Below are 19,401 nucleotides of genomic sequence, written 5' to 3' on the forward strand. Positions count from 1 at the left end.
AGTGCGAGTGCTAGTCCGAATGTGTGCTGAAATCTCTGGAGTGGAACTTGAATCCACAACCTTCAGACACTAAGACGGTCCAAGCTGTGATCCATTTACTTTTTTTTTAAATATGTTCCTAGTTCGGAACTAAGTAATTGAAGTTAAAATATAGTTTTTTTTTAAATTTTGCACTTTTACAAATTGTCAATGGTTTTGTAAACTATAATGTAAGTATTAACACTTGACAACATATTCACACCTAAGAAATTAATAGGTTGAAATAATCAATGGTTCATTTATTTTGTCTGTTCCATGGAAGAACAGTTTTGAATTAAAAATACAAAATCACCTGATAATGTAACTCATTTGTCTTGTGCTTTAAATTCTAATAAAACTGGCCCCGGGACACTGTCTGTGTAGAATTTGCACATTCTCCCCGTGTCTGGGTGGGTCTTGCCCCCACAACCCAAAGATGTGCAGGGTAGGTGGCTTGGCCACGCTAAATTGCCCCTTAATTGGAAAAAATAAATAATTGGGTACTCTAAATTTTTTTAAAAATTGTAGTAGAATATTGTTACATTTTGTAGGCCGTTTTATTGTTGTAGCTGTATTGCAATAATACTATATTCCTTTGCAGACACTCATACATTTGTAGAAAAGCTTTTTGAAGCTATAACTGCAAAGAGTTATCTACCTCAGTCTGAGCAATTGCCATCCGTGAATCTAAAATCTGAGCCGGCACAACGGCAGGAAAGAGAGGATAGAAAAGAAGAGGTATGTTTAACATGATTGTATTTCTTGATTTTCCTTTTGAAATTATGTAACTAGAAATTTTTCCTGCTGCTCAGCTTCAAATTTGTTCAATTTCCCACTTTTAAAAATAGGGAGGCAAAGATGAAGATGATCGAGACAAAAAGTTTACAAGGAGGTTGAATCACAGCCCACTGCAATCGGGATCACGGCACAGAGATAACCGGTAATTGTGCTGTTTTAAAATTTGTAATTTTTTAAAAAATACTTGTGTAGCTGTCAGAATTTTTAAAATAACCTTATCCGTGGAAACTTATGTCGCCATTTTGATCTAACATTCATCTATCCAAATTTGCCATCCCCATTATCAAGCACCAAGTGAGTCATTCCTGTGGTTTTGCATGACTTGGTTTTCTTTCCAACTCTTATTTTTTTTGTTTAATTATCTTCTACCCACTTCTGAGGAGCTTGTCCTCTTTACAAGTTTTGACTTTTCACCATATGGTTGCTCCCATTTATCAAGTCAAATTTTCATTGCTCCCAAGAGGTCACTGCTAAGTGCGCTACTCAAATTAGAATCTAAACATTAGATGTAGCTGGCACAAGCTTCTTGGCATGGATGAAGTTCTGAAAGCTGTTGGAAAAATAGCCAAGGATTGATCAATTGAATTGTTTTAAAGGAAGCAATGGCATCTGCAGGTTGAAGTGCAGAAGTGGGCCAAGAAATGCAGGCAGAAGAGAATTTGTGGATTTTATTTTTAATGGAGACCAGGCATAAGTAAAGACCCCACTGCTTATAGCAACTGTGTTCACGTAAGCGTGATTTATCTGCTATACGCAATAACTAGAATAATAGATTGACAATTGTAATGTGTGTGTGCGCGTATATGTAAGCCTTCCTCTTTTTGTTTTGCTAGCAACCAGTCTTAATGATTGAGAGTGCAGTTTTCCAAATTCCCTTTAACAATATTCAAAAGTCAATTGGAATAACATTCAAGACGTCTATGCTTTCTCAAGGGTAGGAACATCCTCCTTGTAATTGCATCAATTAAAAAAAAACACACTACTCCAAAAAAACACGACTCCAGATATAGTCTAAGTAAAAAGTATACACAGAAACAACTCCCAACACTCTCTTGGGCAACCAAGGAGTAGATTGTCTGTGACCTACAATTTGAAGGCTGTAAATATGGAATGCCCGGCAGACTAGGTCATCTGGCGTGATCTTATAGATCATTTTTAACCATATTTTTGTTCAGTAACACTACCCTATATTTCATCTTGGTACGATTGATGCATCACAGCCTGGCCCAAGGTGCATCTCACTAATCTCAGCTGGGGTGTGGTAATACTCCTCTGTTCAGAGTTAATTATTTATGTTTCTTTAATAGTGCCCTAAAATTTGCACTAATAACTGGTCAGTTACTCGGTATTATGCTGTTTACAGTCACTTATATAAAGTATCCTGGAAACTGGCCATGAATCCATCATGAGGCCTACTCCCATCAAGAATCTATACCAAATTTCTAAATGCCACATGCTTTCAGCACACAGAGTTGGCTTTTTAAGACTGACTTCAACACCGATGTGCCTTTCATGAACCTCAACTATCTGCTTATAGTGGGCAAGGGTTTCAGAAAAGGTTTGAACAAGTTCAGTTTTTGCTTCCTTAAAATATGGGACAGTAACGGTTTTACCCTGCTAATTCATTCATCAACCCGTCTTTCTGTGAACTACTGATTTGTGGCTATGATTACTTTCATGCTCCAGCAGTACTCCAGAAGCCTTGGTAGCACACAGGAAGAGTATCCAAACTTATAAATTTTGTTATGCAAACCAAGGATTCCAAATCATTTAAACCCTATCTGAAACTAACCATTAACTGTATAAAGCGATATTTGCACAGCCTCGGAGGAGAAACTAAAAATACTGGAAATACACAGCAGTGTGTCTCATCTACAAGTGGCATGCATCCTGCCATTGGAAATGTATAAATGCCAAATGTCAATCTATTTTTCCCTCGGCACCACAGACTAATAACATCTATGGTCCTGTCCCAGGAAATTAATGGCTAGATTGAAATAGGGGACCCCTATCCGTATCTCTTTTCTTACCCCTCCAACCGTCCCAAACATGTTCTCTTTTCCCCAACCCCACCATCCAAAAACCTAATGACATTTAACCCAGTTAGTGTGGCTACTGTTACCTTGGTTGAGATCGGCTCGAACCTGGATCTTTCCTGCTGCCTGTGACTCAGCAGATATTTACCTTGGGACTAAATTGGTAAATATGAGGGAAATTTTAATATGTTACCGTTCTATCAAATCTTGGATGCCAAAAATATCTTTAGGATGGTTAACTGTGAGAACACGGTGTTGTATTGATTATGTGTGCCACATAATATATTAACCTTGAAACAGCCTATCAGAATTGCTCTGAAACCTGTATGGAGTTCTTTTTCAGCAGGAAAAATGTTAGTCTGTAGCTGGATTAGAAAAGTGCATAATCAGCTAGATTCCAATAGTTGCCTAATGAGTACATGGGTTTCAGTTAAGGTCAGGAGAGCAGTCAGATAATCATTCAGTAATGTTACAGTTTCTGTTAACTTTTAGAAACCGCGATGACAGAAAAAATGATCGTTCTCGTAAAAGGGAGTACGACCGATATCCATCAAGGAGAGATTCATACAGGGACAGATACAACAGAAGAAGAGGAAGAAGCCGAAGCTACAGTAGGAGTCGGAGTCGCAGTTGGAGTAAGGAAAGAAACAGGGACAGGAGCAGAAGCAGGAGTAGAAGCAGAGGTAGTTATATTCTGATGTAAATAAGTCTTGAGCTTTGTACTTAAAAACACGTTGGATCAGCATTTTATGCTAACTTGTGGTCTTGAATGCTGGTGATTGAGTAAGTTTGTGATCCCCTAAAGGAATACTGCAGGGTAACCTTTCTATAATCTTGGCCTTTTTGAGTATTAAATTGAAATAAAAATTAAATCTGATGGGACATGGCATATTGAGTAGGCATACTGTCATTTTTAATTAGATAAATATATTCCTTCTCTGGGTATATAGGGTCTTTTTTTAAATAAGAGAGCAGCCTCGAGGGGCCTTTTGTATCATGAGTTTGAGCAGCATGAACCAGTTTCCCATGCGTGTGCACAAAGTATCTGCTTTTATTGAAACCTGCCTATCATTCCTAGCTTTGTTATTCTGAAATTGTTTGCTTTCTCAGCCTGAAGCTTTTGTTAAGTAGCTTGGTGGCATTTTGCATAATGGAAGGGTAGAATATACATTTGTTCTTTATAAATGCCTGATACAGTGTGTACCAGATCAGTTGATGCGGTGCTTGCAGTGTAGAAGAATAAGTAGGAAGCGTGTCTCCAAGTGTGTGGCTGGAGATGGGTTTCACTGATAAACTGGGTTGTTGTCAATCTTCATTTCAGACTGGCATGACATACTATATGGTCGAAAAGCTTTTCATTCAATCACTTCATTGCTATAAAAGACCCAAAATTTCAACTTCAGGATTGCACAAGAATGTTATCCAGTTTCCAAAGTGACATAACTTTTTTATTTTGTGACATAGTGATGTATGTCACAAAATTACTCCACAAGCTGCAGAAATGTCCAAGGCAGTCTTTTTCTCAACATTGCATTGTGGATATGTGGTTTCACTTCAGAGGGACCTCCATGTGACAGCCCTCCGGCTGATATCGCCAGACTTGACAATGACTGGGCTCCCATATTCTGTCCTTCATGAACTTGAGCTCATTCAAAATTCTGCTGAAGATATCCTTCCAAATGCCAAGTCCGATTGAAGCATTACTTTCTGCTTGCTGACCTATGTGGCTTCTATTTTAAAGTTCTTATCCTTGTCTAACCAGGCTCCTCCTCATTTCTAACCTTTTCCATCCCAATAATCTTCTGAGATCTTTGCAGCCCTCCAATTCTTGCACTTGCATGTACCCAAATTTGTATAGCTCCATCGCTGATGAGTGAGCCTTCATCTACCTGGGCTCTAAACTCTGAAGTCTCTCCCTAAATTTCTGTGTTTAAGGCACTCTTTAAAACATAGTTCTTTCACAAACCTTTTAGCCATCTGTCCTTGTTTGGTTTGTTATCCAAATTTGTCCAATATGTTCCTGTGAAGTATCATGGGATATTTCACTATATTAAAGATGACCTAAACGCAAGGAGTTGTACTAATGTATGTTATGTACAAGGTACAGATTTGTTGGGGTCTCACTGATGAATCTTCCATGGCCCAAAGACATGCATCATGCATACAGTTGCTACTTGAACATTTGTTGCTGACTTATCGCATGTTCTTTTATCAAAATTATTTTGACATGCATGAGTTGGAAAATGTTTATTAGCTATATCAAACTTTGAGTTCACTTGTTTGACCTGTGAATCAAGAACTAGAGTTTGAGGTGAGTGCCTTGATTTCCAGCAATTAGTTTTTCACATTTGCTGAAAAGAGAAACATGTTGCCAAATCTCCTTTTGTCTTGCACTCAGCAGGACAAATGCAAGAATGCCAAATTTCAATCAATTGCAACAATTTATATCATAGGAGCAAGGGGAGTTTGAATGGTTGGCAAATCAGCCGAGCCGCTGCGATGGAGAAAGCCACGGGGAACATCTGCTTCTGATGCTTGTGGGTAATTGAGAAAATGTACAAGGCTTGAACATATTCCTTTGTTCGCAGAGAATGGGTCCCTGCATGGTAATGTATGTCACTACAAGCAAGCATAAATGAGCCACGTTACAAGCTCAACTGAGAGGACGCTCAATCAGAACCCATTTCCCCTGTAATATAAATTTGTTGTGATCGCTTGAAATTTGGATTCTAGCTTTTGTCCTGATCTAAAGGTTGGGCAACATCATTCTTTTTCAGCAAAATTCAAGTTTATGTACTACTGAGCAACTGTTAATTTGTAATAATTCTATTCATTTTGGAACATGTTTATTGTATAATTTATTCTCTCTGGTGCAAGTGGCAAACCAGGGATTTCCATTGATAACATTTCATGTTGTATCTGGTGTTGTATAGTTTCATATCTTCAATTGTGATGTGTAAGTAACGTGAATATCAATCTAAAGTATGAACCATTTCTATAGCTGTGGCTTTCAGTAAGTTCTTCAAAAAATTGATGAAAGAGTTGAAATTTTAATATTGGATCCCTTTTATTTTTAGAGCGAGATTCGGGGAAATCAAAATATGACCTTGACAGGACGGAATCATCAGAAAGTGGCTACACCCCCAATACTGTGCCAAACTTGACGTCTGGCCATTATCCTGTTCCTACTCTGAGTAGTGCAATCACAGTTATAGCACCAGCTCATCATGGCAACACCACTACAGAAAGTTGGTCAGAGTACCATGAAGACCAGATGGATCATAACTCGTACGGAAGAGGGCCACTTCCAAAGAAGCGTTGTCGAGACTATGATGGTAAGACCGGTTATTACAACGTTAAACCAGATTGTCACCCAATTTAAGCACAAACTTATTAAATTCAAATACAGTAATTGTTGATCATGGGCGGTGGGGAGATCAAATGAACAATAACTTGTCTAGGGAATTGAAATTAAACCATTTTGGAAAGACAGTACATACTAGTTAATGGGTTCTTAATAATAGGAATGTTCACTAAAGCACAACACCTGGCACGGGCATGCATTTATTCCCTGCATTCTCCTGTGTTTGCTTAACAGGAACGGCTGGATAAAGGGAATGTTTCGCTCACAGCAGTGATGTCCCATTAAGAGGCTTCTACTGTACTGTATTGTTGAAACAACTATGCATTATACATTGGCACAAAACTTTTATTTTGATGTGTTGCAGATCATTTTAATTATATGTGCTTTACACTGCCTTTCTTTGTGTTTTACAGAAAAAGGTTTCTGTATGAGAGGTGACATGTGTCCATTTGACCACGGAAGTGATCCCGTAGTGGTCGAAGATGTGAATCTTCCAGGCATGCTGCCTTTTCCCTCACAGCCTCCAATAGTTGAGGGACCAAATCCTCCTGTCCTTCCTCCACCGCCACCGATTCTGACTCCTCCACCTGTTAATCTCAGGCCTCCAGTCCCTCCACCGGGACCATTACCACCAAGTCTGCCTCCTGTTGTAGGTAAAGTATAAGCTTTCTGTTAATGCCTTTACTTGAAACATGACAGCCTAATTACAGAACGCTTGAACAGAATATAGCGCGGCTTTTCAAGCCATTGATGATAGTGTATGTGTAAGAGTAATCATATTGGCGTCCAGGTTGAGCATCCCTTATCTGAAAACTGGAAAATTCCAAAATCCGCACTTTTTTTTGAGCATGCCATGCCTGAGCAGTTCCCAACATGCGCCATACCTGCGCAGTACATCGCAAAATCCAATACACACTTGGTCCCAAGCATTTCTGATGAGGGATTTTCAACCTGTCTTACAATCTTCTCAGGCGATTGTTATTCCACCACTTTGCAACCGATTTCCTTCCTAAATTTTGACCTACTTGAGTTTCCTCGCTATCTATCAAATTGTGAGTAATTACTGGGTTTGTCTTTAGAATATGACAGTATTGTCCATCAAGGGAAATTATTGGTTGACCTCTGTTGCTGCAGTGGCACCATGATCAAGCTCAGAATTCCTGTGGTTGGAGCAAGAAAATTAACTAACGCTTCTACTTTGTTTCCTGTCCTAAAACTATTTTTGTAAATATACATGTGGATCACCGTTGAGATCAAGATCAGGCACAGTTTGAAGACGCACTCAATTAAATAACCCATTTATAGATTTGTCTAGGCTTCCAATCAATGGCCACTTGGACAAAGTAAAAGGAAGTGACAAAAGCTCTTTCAGGTATCACATTAAAGAATTGATGTCTGCGGGAAAGGGGTAGGATAGAAGAATGACAGAATTAAGAAGAATGGACTTAATTTCACAATTTGTTGTCTTTGCAATAGGTGAGATTGGGTCTGTTATCCAGTAGCCAAAATGAGGTCAAGCCTGTGTCACTCCAAGATCTCTTCCATCTTTATAGCTTTAAGAATCATGATTATTTTTCCTTGCTCTCATGCTATACAGGGCACGCCCATGGTCTTTGGATGCCTTGTGGCCTCAATTCCTTTCTCAAAAGAGGACTGCTGTCTGGCCAAGAAATCTTTTGGTTTTATTTGTTGTGCCAGGTCTCAAAAATATTGAATGTCAGCCCAAATCGGTTTTTAAAATGAAAAACGTGTTTGTTTTGGAAATATTAATAGTTTTAAAGTATTGCTGTTTCTGTATTTCAGCCATAGCTCAGTGGTAGCACTCTTGTTGGCAGACAATGTGTGTGTCAAGCTCCACTTCAGAGACTCTCATGCATAATCTTGACTGAAATACCAGTGAGGAGTGCTGCATTGTTGGAGTAGCCACCTTTCAAATTAGATGTTAAATCAAAGCTATTTTTCCCTACTTCAGTGTGGGTAAAAGGTCTCGGGCAAATTCTCCTGGTGTCAAGTGGCCATCAGTTTTCCTTCAACAGATATCACCAAAAACAAATTGTCTTATTATTTAATGTCATTGCCACTTATGGGACTAGGCGGTATGAAACCCGGCTGCTGTGTTTGCCTCCAAAATAGTTATCGCACCTCACTGACTGAAGCGCTTGAGGAACCTTTGCAAGTACTATATAAATGCAGGTTTGCTTTTCCTCTGAAATTCGGCCCAAATTAGGTTTGGTGTCGAGGCTTTGCTGAAGTTTTTTTGTTTGCAAAAGCCTGCATGTTTACAGATTTTTCAAAGAACGGTTGGCATTATAAGTTTTGCTGTTTTTTTTTAAAGTAGGTCCCCCACCACCATTACCACCACTTCAGCCTCCGGGATTAGATGCACCCCCAAGCTCAATTACTAGTTCAGTGCCTCCTGTTGTCACGTCAGTGATTCATCACCAGCCTCCTGCAGTACAGCCTCCTCCATATACAGCAGGTAAAATAATATATTTTTATTGCTTTTAGGCCGACTAAGTAAGACATTCTATTCAATTTTTTAAAAATAGTGCATTTGAGGTTGCTACCCTGGGTTAAGTTTGAGGATGTTTTGCTTGAGCTGGATCAAATGCAGGGGAATGTTTGACACAATATATCTGGACAAAAGAAGTAAGAGACTCCTTAATACTCGGCACAGATGTAGATTTGTGACCAGTTGAAGACATTGGAATCGGCGCATTGGGAGCTGGCTGAATATGGTAGGAGCTTATTGAGCATGATGCCCAGTGCTCCACAATTGAACCTTGCACAAAGGAAACCAGACATTTGTGGGCACCAAGGGCAGATGTCAACAGATATTTATGCAGCGGGTGATCAGCAATGGTGGTTGCACATAGGGCAGGGAACTCTTAATCAATGGTTTGATGTTGTACAAGTTGGAAGATGGGCAGGTTATTTTGGAAGGATAATAATAATGGTTGTCTTCATCCAAATCTGATTTGTCATGTATACAATAGGGAGCAGTTGGTTGCACATTTTTAACATCGATCATTCTTCTGGCATAAGATGCAATTTCTATTGCTTGCTAACCGTTTATTCTGTCTGTAAAAGATATGAGGAAATTGAAGGCTATTACAGTTGTTTTTTTTTCTAAGACCTCAGTGTGCCAAATTGAAATTTTGCTTCTTGTCCAATTTACTCTGCAGAAATCAGTTGAGGGCAAAACATGGTATGTTTTCAAGAAGGAGTCCGATATGGTTCTTGCGGCTAAAAGGGATCAAATTATATGGGGGAATGCGGGAACAGGTTACTGAGTTGGATGATCGGCCATGATAATTAATGGTGGCGCAGGCTTGATGGGCTGAATGGCCTACTGATCCTATTTTCTATGTTACCACTATTTTAAAAGTAACCACCGTTTGCCTGATGACATGTCTGCTTTCTTGTATTTGGAAACTTGCAATATTTCAATGCTGTAATGAGGATGATCGATATTCTTGTGATGTTTGTTTGAATGACTTGTACTGCGCATTATATCATGGCTAAAACTTTGATTCATTGCATTGGGTAGTTTTTTAACGGTGACTCCAAGCATGGATTTTAAAGGATTTGATGAAAGAGATGACTGAGGGAAGTAAGGAATGGCTTAGTTTTAGACCTCAAGCAAGGACAGTTAGAGAATATTTAAGGTGGCAAGTAATTGAAATATCAAATGCATGCATAAATGTGGGGCAGAATATTTGTGTTTTGTTGGAAATTTCAATTGGCATTTAATGTAGAAAAGCAATTACTTTTGCTGTCCTTACCCAAAGTTGCCAAAAGACAAATGTTGGTCTCTATTTGGTGCCATAACTAAAGAGCATGAGACTTTTTATATCTCACTTCCTCAAAAACACCCTTTAAAGAGCAGCTTTAAATCCAACTCTAAACATTTTCCGATTTTACACCCATCTTATTTTGTGTGTGTGTGTGTGTGTGTGTGTGTGTGTGTGTGTGTAACCAACAGTCAGGAGAATTAGCAAGTGAGAATAGCTCTGTCCTTTTGCTGCTCGCGCCAGATTACTTTGCCATTCTAAACATCACATTCTTGGACTGTTTCTAGTTTGGTGTCTTGGCTCTTATCCATATTTTTGTAACTTCTAAACTTGATTTTATCATCATTGCTGGTGCCTCTCACTTCCCCCTCCACCGCCTATAAATTCTAAAGCAACAGTAAGTAATAAACTATGGGGAGACGATATAGGATAGTGGAAACTGCCACTTGCGTGTGGTACTGCACTAAACATAGAACAGCACAGAACAGGCCCTTCGGCCCTCGATGTTGTGCCGAGTAATGATCACCCCACTCAAACCCACGTATCCACCCTATACCCGTAACCCAACAACCCCCCCCCCCCCCCCCCCCTTAACCTTACTTTTTAGGACACTATGGGCAATTTAGCATGGCCAATCCACCTAACCCGCACATCTTTGGACTGTGGGAGGAAACCGGAGCACCCGGAGGAAACCCACGCACACACGGGGAGGACGTGCAGACTCCACACAGACAGTGACCCAACCGGGAATCGAACCTGGGACTCTGGAGCTGTGAAGCATTTATGCTAACCACCATGCTACCGTGCTGCCCCTCGCCTGCCTCAACTTTCTAAAACATCAATATGGAACTTTTTCTTTCCTCTTCCGAGTGGATTTCTGTGCATCCCCTGCTCAATATTTGTGACAGAAGTCCGCTGTCTCGGTCTTACTCGCTGGAACCTTTTCCTCCCACTTCTTTTTTTTTTAATAAATGTTTTTATTCAGTTTTCATATTTTATATTGAACAAATTACAAATTGTTAGGAGAGAAAAAAAAAACAAACACGCAAAAATTAACATACATATTTACAGGTAAGCATCTCCGTAGTAGTAACTGCGCCCCCCCCCCCCCCCCCCTCAACATGTTTATTTAGTTTGGTTTTGGGCCTTAGCTAGCCATCGAACCCCCGTACCGAACCTGTAGCCCCCCCCCCCCCTCCCGCTACCTTCCCCCGACTATTCTTCCTCTTGTACATTGGCCACAAATAGGTCCCGGAACAGTTGCATGAATGGCTCCCACGTTCTGTGGAAGCCGTCGTCCGACCCTCGGATGGCAAATTTGATTTTCTCCATTTGGAGAGATTCCGAGAGGTCGGACAGCCAGTCCGCAGCTCTGGGCGGTGCTGCTGACCGCCAGCCAAACAGGATTCTACGGCGGGCGATCAGGGAGGCAAAGGCAAGGGCGTCCGCCCTCCTCCCCAGGAATAGATCTGGCTGTTCTGAAACCCCGAAGACCGCCACTATCGGGCATGGCTCCACCCTCACTCCCACCACTTTGGACATAACCTCGAAGAAGGCTGTCCAGTACTCCACGAGTCTGGGGCAAGACCAGAACATGTGGGCGTGGTTGGCCGGGCCTCTTTGGCACCGTTCACATCTGTCTTCCACCTCCGGGAAGAACCTACTCATACGGGTTCTTGTTAAGTGGGCTCTATGTACCACTTTTAGTTGCGTCAGGCTGAGCCTTGCGCACGTGGAGGTGGAGTTGACCCTATGCAGTGCTTCGCTCCAGAGTCCCCACCCTATCTCCATCCCCAGGTCGTCCTCCCATTTCCTTCTTGTTGCGTCCAGTACGGTGTCTTCCTCCCACTTCTGCCTACCTTTTGGATTATCTCTCCTAACTCAGTGCGCATTTCCTAATTTATTCTTCTGTCATTGTAAAGTGACGTGCCAGGTTTTGATTCACCACAGGATAATGAGGCTGGGTTTGCAGATCACACCTGTTTGTTTTTGCCTGCAGAACCCTATGAAACTGATGGATACAATCCTGAAGCACCAAGTATGACCAGTACTTCAAGACCTGTTTACAGACACAGGGTACACAGCCAAAGACCTAACTTGATCGGACTTACATCTGGCGATATGGATCTACCACCACGAGGTATAGTAAAAATTAGATACCAAAATCTACTCTGCAATTGGTAAAAACTTAAAAACCTTAGCCCCTGCAATAATGGCGCTTAACTATTACAATTTAATTCATTTTAGCAGTTTGAATTTATACTGAGGAGCATAGAATGAGTTGGGTCAGTTACGTGTAGTTTGGGCACTTTATATGGAAGGGACAGTAAAGCCATTGAAAGCATATGATGTTGATTTAATAGGATGCAACACTGATGAGGAGAGACTTGAGGTACTGTGCTAAGATTGCTTCCTCCAAGAACAGAGATAGCAAGAAGAGGGTTAATTGAGATTTTTTAAATTTTGAAGCATTTAATGAGTGGAACGGTGGAAAGGTTTTCCTCTGGTTAGGAATCATTAATTGTTGAGTTAGGGAGTTTTGGATAATTCTGAGCCACTCCAGCTTCATATTTTTATGTTGTGGAGTGCTGGCGTTGGACTGGGGTGAGCAAAGTAAGAAGTTTTACTACACTAGGTTGAAGTCCAACAGGTTTGTTTCAAACCACTAGCTTTCGGTGCACTGCTCCTTCAGGTGAATGAAGAGTTGGGTTCCAGAAACATATATCTAGACAGAGTCAAAGATGCAATACAATACTTTGAATGCAAGGCTTTGCAGGTAATTGAGTCTACAGGTCCAGACGGAGCAACTGGAGAGAGCGATAATCAGAGGTTTAAAGAGGTGTGAATCAGCCAAGACAGTTGATAGGATTTTGCAAGCCCAGGCCAGATAGTGGGGGGTGAATGTAATGCAACATGAATCCAAGGTCCCTGGTTGAGACCGTACTCACGTGTGCGGGACTTGTCTATAACTTTCTGCTCGGCGATTCTGCGTTGTCGCGCGTCCTGAAGGCCCCCTGTTAGGACCTGGCACCCAGGCGGCAGTACCAGGCCAGCACCCATCTGGCACTGCCAATGGGCAAAGCTGGCACCTTTTGCGCACGTGCCCAGTGTGGGGGGCAAGGGGGGTGTCCAGATCTGCTACAATGGGGAGATCCAGCAAACGGAGCTCCCCGTTGTGAAAAACGGGGCTATGTACGGCCTTGGCCACGTGTTCCCCGTTGAGGCCCCTTATTCAAAGTGAGTCGCATTGAATAGCCATGTTTTTCCTGGCACTGCGAGTGCCTGGAAAACACTCGGTTAAACGAGCTCGCTGGGGGACTTTGTTCCCTTTCGGGATGATCACATCCTGAAGCTATGGTTTTTGCCCATTCCAAATTCAGTATGCTGGCCACTTTATCTGTTTAAGACTGACCCTAACCATGACATTCTATTTGGCCTTCCATCTTCTCCATAAGGTGGTTGAAGATGGTGCTTAACATCTGCCTGTATTCTAACCTGAAAGTTTGCTTTCCCATCACTTATGTGCTTGAGCATCTAATTTGGCACCCCCATTGTCTCCAATATAAATTCTTATTCTTGTGATCAAATCCCATCATGGCCTTGTCCCTCCGTATCTCGATAACCCCTCCAGCTCTGTAAATCTCTTTGAGAACTCTGCATTCTTCCAACTTTGGCTTCTTCAGCTTTCCCCACTCTCTTTACCCGATCATGTTGGCCATGATCTCGACTCTGAAATTTTCTTTTTATACATTTCCACCAAATATGTTTTCCTCACTGAGTTGCATAATTAGACCTACTTCAGTATCAATTTTGTCTGATAGTGCATCTCTGAAGCACTGAAGTATTTTCTTCTGTATTTAAAGATGCTGGATAAATGCAAGTTTTCATCTTTAATGACTGCCTCCCATGTGGTTTGATATATGATTCATTAAAGAGAGCAGCTAGCAATAAGTTTTCATTGAAGTATGTTCTGGTCTTGAAAATTACTATGTTCCATCTGTTCACATTCTAGCTGTAAATATAACTGTGAAAACAGAAAAGCCGGCTAGCAATAACAACATGAGAATAGTGGTGGATTCTGAATCCCGGAAACGTACAATAGGTGCTGCTGCGACTGCTGAAGGAGTGTCTGCAAAGAAATTCTGGTTTGACAAGTAATTTTCTTAGCATTGCAAATGAACCCTGTAAACTTATTGTCACTGACCGTTTCAGTAAGAGTTCCGTAGGTTTGGGGTGGCAAAGTAACATTTCATCAGTGGTACATCAATGAAATAAATATTTGGTGACATTTAAGAATATGGCGCATCTATTTTTTTTGTATAATCAGCACTTTATGAATCCCTCCATTCCATAGGTATTTGTTTCTCCCATTGTTGCCAACAGTTCCATATATTTAGCTACATCTTATTTAAGATCGTAGGCTTTGGAACCATTCATATTTTAATAAGTTTCAGTTGCTAGCCTCAATTTCTTTATTGTTGATTCCTATATTTGTTGGCTGAAGTTCAACTTTGCTATGTTTCCGAATCAAGTAATTTATGTCATGGGATGGCACATGACTGAGATGTGCTTTATATCAAAAAAGGATTGAAAATTTGATCATTTTCTCTTCATGGTTTAGTGGTTTTGCACAACAGCTGAGCCTCAAAAACCAGCAAGGTCCTCGGTGTGATCCTTGGTCTCTGTTGAATTAGTTGGTCCCACTTGATTGCAGTACGCTTGCTATAGTTCAGACATCCTGATGTATGGTGGGGAATATTAGTCAAGGTTCACATAATTGTATACTGTCAACTGACCCCTACTGGAACTCTGCAAAAGCGGATTGAGTATTGCAGCTGCTTTTTCATATCCCATGGAGAATAATGTGAAGTAATGGGAGGATTTGTGGGCGGTATAACAGTTTGATAGGTTGCGAAAGCGCCTTCCATGGTTGTAGCCATCTTTTGATGTCAGCTGACCAAGCAGATTACATGTTTCCACACCCTTACAATCATAGAGGGCAGGGTGCACTCACATCAACACCCTCTAGTCGAGTATCCCATGGGGGGAACTCTGCTTTCAATTCACCAGCACTGGGAACTTGGATTTGGGAGCAGGAGTAGGCCGTTTGACCCATACAATCATGGCAGACCTTTGGCTTCAACTCCATTTTCCTGCCTGTTCACCAAAATGGCTTGATTTCCTGAGACCAAAAGTCTGTCTATCCCAATCTAAATACAGTCAACAATGGCGCATCTTTGGGCTAAACAATTATAAAGATTCACAACACTTTTTAGAATGAAAAACATTTTCCTCATCTCTGTCCAAAATTATCAATACTGTATCCTGGATCTGTGCCCCCATGTTCTAGATTCCACAGCCAGCAAAAATAACCTCTGTCTACCAGAAGAAAAAGTGAAGGAATGTGCATAGAACAGCACCAAAACTGAACAAAAATAGCAGTAAAGTGTTATGAAAGATGAGATAAATTTAAAAACTGTGGCTAGGTGATTCTAAATGATTCCACACCCTCTAGTTTGTAGGAAGATAGGGCATTGTGTTTTCAGTTTTAATGTTCTGGCAAATACTGTTTTGGACTGGGAGCTGTGCCCTGTGTCTTCATTTTGGAGTAATAGCAAAACCAAGGAGTGTAAATATAGAACTGTGCCGGGATGCCATTCATTCCAATTTCAATAGGATTTCACTGAAAGAATTGTTATAACTTCCAATTGCGCATTTGCCACCAGTGTTATGTGCCTTGTTTTTAAAAATGTGGTCCTTAGAAACACCAGGCCATGAGTTTGCACTGGGGGTAGTAGTTGTCTGAAACCATTTGTAACTGAATTATATGGTGGTTTTTATTTTTATGGTTTACAATTCTTTCCAAAGTACAATGTGTTTTTCAGAGTAAGCGATGGATAGCGCGTGTCTTGCTTTTAAAAGGCTCGTGTGATGTCTGAGAAATTATTTTATAAATTGGAGGAATTTTACAATTGATTTTCGGCCAAACCTGGTTCTCAAACTGAAGGCTTTGTTGGAGTGGATTCCTTAATGTGCGGCAGCAGTGGAATCCATTTCTTTCAACTTTGCAGACACAATTATTTATAAATTTAAATAGTTACTGGTTCTATATAATGGGAATGCTACAAAGATCTGACTGTTTGGAGAACCAATTCCGCATTGGTAGTCCTAGCAATGTACTTTGCTTCAAATGGGGCTGGATATCCAAATAAGCAATGTACCATGAACATGGGATATTAATCAACATATGGATAGCTTTTCATCAGTCAAAATGTATATAAAATATGCAGGCAGTAGTTTTATGTGGTGAACGTTTTAAGTACATAGATTAATGTGATCTGTTATTTCAACAGGTCAAATTTCAACAAAGCAAACAATCCAGGATTTCAAAAGAAACCACAGTACGGGATTGAAAATACCAAGCTTGAGCTCCGGAAGGTTCCACAGGAGTTAAATAACATCAGCAAGCTCAATGAGCACTTCAGCAAATTTGGAACAATCGTGAATTTACAGGTAGGAATTTGGGCGCGGGGAAGGACGATTCTGAAGGGTTTCACAGCCAAGTCTAGTTCTGTTTTCACCCAATGTCTATCTGTGCATTTTATAACGGAGACCACTGGATAGTAACCTTTCTTAGGCTCAATGTTAGTAAATCCAAAAGAAGCTTCTCAGTTGCTGACCCAAATTGAGACCGTTGACCTGTGGGTTATTGGTTGCCTTGGCCTTGGGAAAGGTTCCAATGAATATAGCAGTTTTTGAAAGTGTTTTCTGTGTGTGTTGCATCTGTAGATGGTGCTATGAGCAACAAATTATAGAACCAGTGCCTTGGGGAGTGCCCAGCACCATATCAGCCCTTAAACCTTGTGATATTTATTTCTTTACAAATATGTATTTGGAATTGTGGCTGCCTTTTGAATTTGAAAACCTGAACTGAATCATGAGAGCAGGAGACAATTATTATGTAAAAAAAATCCTCATATGTTTCTCCCCTCTAACTAACTTTTAATATGGTTTGCCAATCTTTCCCCATTTCCATACCTGTTTTTTCCCCTCTGATAATCTCCTATGTGGTACTTTGTCAGAGTCATCCCTCAAGTCCATTTGCTCTATATCCACGACAATTGTGCCACCATTCCTCAAAGCTGAGGTCTAATTCGCACTATTGTCCATTTTGTGTTGGCTATCTCTATTTTTTTTTTAAATCTCTGTTGTAATTTTATTCTTGGGGAAATGAAGATTCTTAATCCTTATGCTAGTGTTGGAGTTTAAACTAACTGGCCTATAAAACTGCTTGGATTAGCTGTCTCCCTTTTATAGAAATGGGTAGCACTTTGCCACGACTAAGCTTACTAATCATTCACCACCCGAATCATCCAAACCTGATGGAACAGCTGTCAGATCCCAGTTTATGAAAAATACCTGCAAACTGAGTTTCTCTGCAAACATTCTTGATGCCTATTCTATACTTCTAGAGTTGGGTTTTAATTTGACAATGATTTCAGTGTTAAATGATTTTGAACCGTGTCACTTAAACGCACTTTGCTCTGAGAAATGCAGGTGGCTTTATATAAAGAAGGTACTTGGGGCATTTCAACTCCTGCTTTCAGTTTATGAATCCAATGACTGCATTACAGCCTGAGTATTTTTTTAAAGAAATCTAGTGTCCTTGCCTCGATGGCTCTCCTGACAACCCATTCCAGCTGATGATTTATTTTTGAATTATGCTTGACGATTCTATTTGTGCATGGTTTATCATGCAGTAACGATTTTTCTTTTTGAAGAGGTATGTGTACACTTATGCCACAATTGCATCATACTTAATATGTAACAGGGTCCTACGCCAGATTTCACAGTAGGCTTCAAAACATATAATAACTAACAATGGTTTCATATCAGTGAATGCAACAAACCTGACCGAAATATGGACTCGCAAGTGAATTCTGGCATTATGAAAGTAAAAATCAATCCCAGTTCCCAAAGTGTATTTAAAGTGATGAGTGTAAAGTGGAAAATAATGTCTGCTTGTGAGCTTCTGATTTTGTTTTCATTGTCATGTGCATTCCACCTTTTAAAATACATTGGAATCTTAAAATTACTTTGTGGTGCATGTTCCCCTTCACTGAATGGTACAAGTTGCATGCTTCCCTTGACATTGTGTGCGGTAAGGTTGCATTTTGCACGGCAATAGTCCTCATTCCAGGGTGCTACTGGTTGTTACGGCCGTATTGTGTGGTAAGTTTGCACGGAAATAACTACCTGCAGTCAGGAATGCTAACTTTTAAAGTTGCTGCTTTATTCGTGAAAATATTACAGTTGATGCAAGAGAATTTGTACAAGCCATACAGAGGGGAAGAGAAAAAACGTGCAGCTTTTCAAGAATCTTCTAAAGACCCAAGATATTTAACTTAACATTATTTTCCCATTCTTTACTGACTAAATTTTGGAACATTTCTGGAGTCTAGCCTTTGTTAACTTGGCATAATTTTCTTTTGTCTTTAATTCTGGAAAAATGTTTATGAATTAGTCATCTAAACCGTATGGACTATTTTGGCTGAAAAACTTGTTTTCTGCTGCCAGCAGGTGCCACTATAGCCTTGTCCCTGAAAACAGTCTCCACCATGTGGCAAAATATAACACAGCACGTAGCATTCAACAAGTTAGGTTATAAATTGCTTCTGCGAGCCAACCAGTGTTTAATAGATTTGACCTTGGCTAGGGTGCTCTTTCCAAGAGCCGGTGCAGACTCGATGGGCCGAATGGCCTCCTCCTGCACTGTAAATTCTATAATTCTATATTAATTTGTCTGATATTTTAATCGGGTATTAACTTTTGTTAATGAAAATCGTTGTTACATTACTAGACAGAGGCACATTTACACAAGCCGATTCAACTTTGTTTTGCGTCAACAGTAGTTTAAAACCAATTTCAAAATGAGTGCTAATGATACTCAGTAAAGTTTGTGTCCAGGTTATGACTGTGGGAGCAGCACAATATGTCGATCTTAAAAAGGGAAGACTTTGTAATATCATGTCACATACAATAAGAATAATTTTGAAATCCGAGGATTCTTGGTTTGTAGGCAGAGCACAGTGGAATTCCGTAAGCATTAATGAAGTAAATGCCCAATGAAACCGTTTCTGCTAGTGTTGATGGTAAGAATGGTGGCAAGGACTGTAGATGGCCCACCGCTGAACTCCTTACGATCTTTAACATCCATTTGTATCTGCAAATGTGGCTTTGGTTTAATGTCAATTATGTTTTGAAAACCTTTTGCTTCACCTTTCCTTTGTTCCCCTCCTTTTTCTTGTAGACTGGTTTTGAAATGGGGAAAAACGTAGTCAGTCCTTTTCCACCAGTTGTGATTCTTTATTTCATTCTTGCAAAATGGAGC

The 19,401-nt window shown here is 40.4% G+C and overlaps 1 protein-coding gene across 5 annotated transcripts in view; it reads left to right on the forward strand.

Annotated features, from left to right (window-relative positions):
• rbm26 (RNA binding motif protein 26) overlaps nt 1–19,401 on the forward strand; it is a 92,232-nt gene that overhangs the window by 34,898 nt on the left and 37,933 nt on the right. For 2 of the 5 annotated variants that reach the window (XM_038817694.1, XM_038817697.1), the window contains 9 exons: nt 620–756; nt 867–958; nt 3,345–3,535; nt 5,930–6,187; nt 6,630–6,869; nt 8,552–8,695; nt 12,010–12,150; nt 14,023–14,164; nt 16,364–16,523. In XM_038817694.1, the coding sequence (XP_038673622.1) occupies nt 620–756; nt 867–958; nt 3,345–3,535; nt 5,930–6,187; nt 6,630–6,869; nt 8,552–8,695; nt 12,010–12,150; nt 14,023–14,164; nt 16,364–16,523 (1,505 nt within the window). The remainder of the gene's footprint in view (nt 1–619; nt 757–866; nt 959–3,344; nt 3,536–5,929; nt 6,188–6,629; nt 6,870–8,551; nt 8,696–12,009; nt 12,151–14,022; nt 14,165–16,363; nt 16,524–19,401) is intronic. The other 3 variants (XM_038817696.1, XM_038817695.1, XM_038817698.1) reach the window with 3 other exon arrangements.

The sequence above is a fragment of the Scyliorhinus canicula genome, chromosome 14 (genome assembly GCF_902713615.1).
Source record: "Scyliorhinus canicula chromosome 14, sScyCan1.1, whole genome shotgun sequence".
Lineage (NCBI taxonomy): Eukaryota > Metazoa > Chordata > Chondrichthyes > Carcharhiniformes > Scyliorhinidae > Scyliorhinus > Scyliorhinus canicula.